The sequence below is a fragment of the Antrostomus carolinensis genome, unplaced genomic scaffold (assembly GCF_000700745.2).
Source record: "Antrostomus carolinensis isolate BGI_N321 unplaced genomic scaffold, ASM70074v2 scaffold30003, whole genome shotgun sequence".
NCBI classification, from domain to species: domain Eukaryota; kingdom Metazoa; phylum Chordata; class Aves; order Caprimulgiformes; family Caprimulgidae; genus Antrostomus; species Antrostomus carolinensis.
This window is the reverse complement of record NW_010307726.1, coordinates 747-1,232: the sequence shown is the minus strand read 5'-3', so window position 1 is coordinate 1,232 and position 486 is coordinate 747. Positions and strand designations below refer to the sequence as shown.

Here is a 486-nt window from a genome sequence, read left to right as displayed (position 1 = left end):
GGGAGCACCCAACCTGCGGGACGGCCAAAGGTAACACAGTCCCACCTCCCTCTGCGTCACCATCCTGCTGCCTATCCCAGGGCTTGTTTAACCATCCGTGTGTGTCCCCCGGCTGCTCTTCTGCCAGAGGTGGCCAAGATACTACCTGACTCCTTCAGCCGGGACTTCAGGGATCCCTGGCGAAGATCAGGGCTGCTGCTGCCGGAGGAGCCATCTGGGTAGGTCTGGGGCTGGGGACACCCTGCACCCCCTTGCCAGAGCCATGGCCCCTCTGCACCCCCATACAAAGCCATGGTCTTTCTGCACCTTGTCCTGGAGCCGTGGCCCCTTTGCACCCCTCTGACCCCCAAAGCTGGGGCCCCTCTGCACACCCCTGTGCAGCTGTGGCCCCTTTGCATCCCACCTGGAGCCATTATCTCCCCCTCAAACCATGGACCCTTTGCACCCTACCAGAGCCATTACCTTTTTACCCCTCTCACCAAACCC

General features: G+C 61.7%; 1 protein-coding gene across 1 annotated transcript in view; it reads left to right on the top strand.

Annotated features, from left to right (window-relative positions):
- The window catches only part of LOC104523076 (somatomedin-B and thrombospondin type-1 domain-containing protein), a gene marked incomplete at its 3' end in the record, with an annotated part of 1,728 nt that extends 1,510 nt beyond the window's left edge, over positions 1-218 (top strand). The window contains exon 3 of the mRNA XM_010165541.1: positions 130-218. Within this exon, the coding sequence (XP_010163843.1) occupies positions 130-218 (89 nt within the window). The remainder of the gene's footprint in view (positions 1-129) is intronic.
- Positions 219-486: the final 268 nt, after the last annotated feature.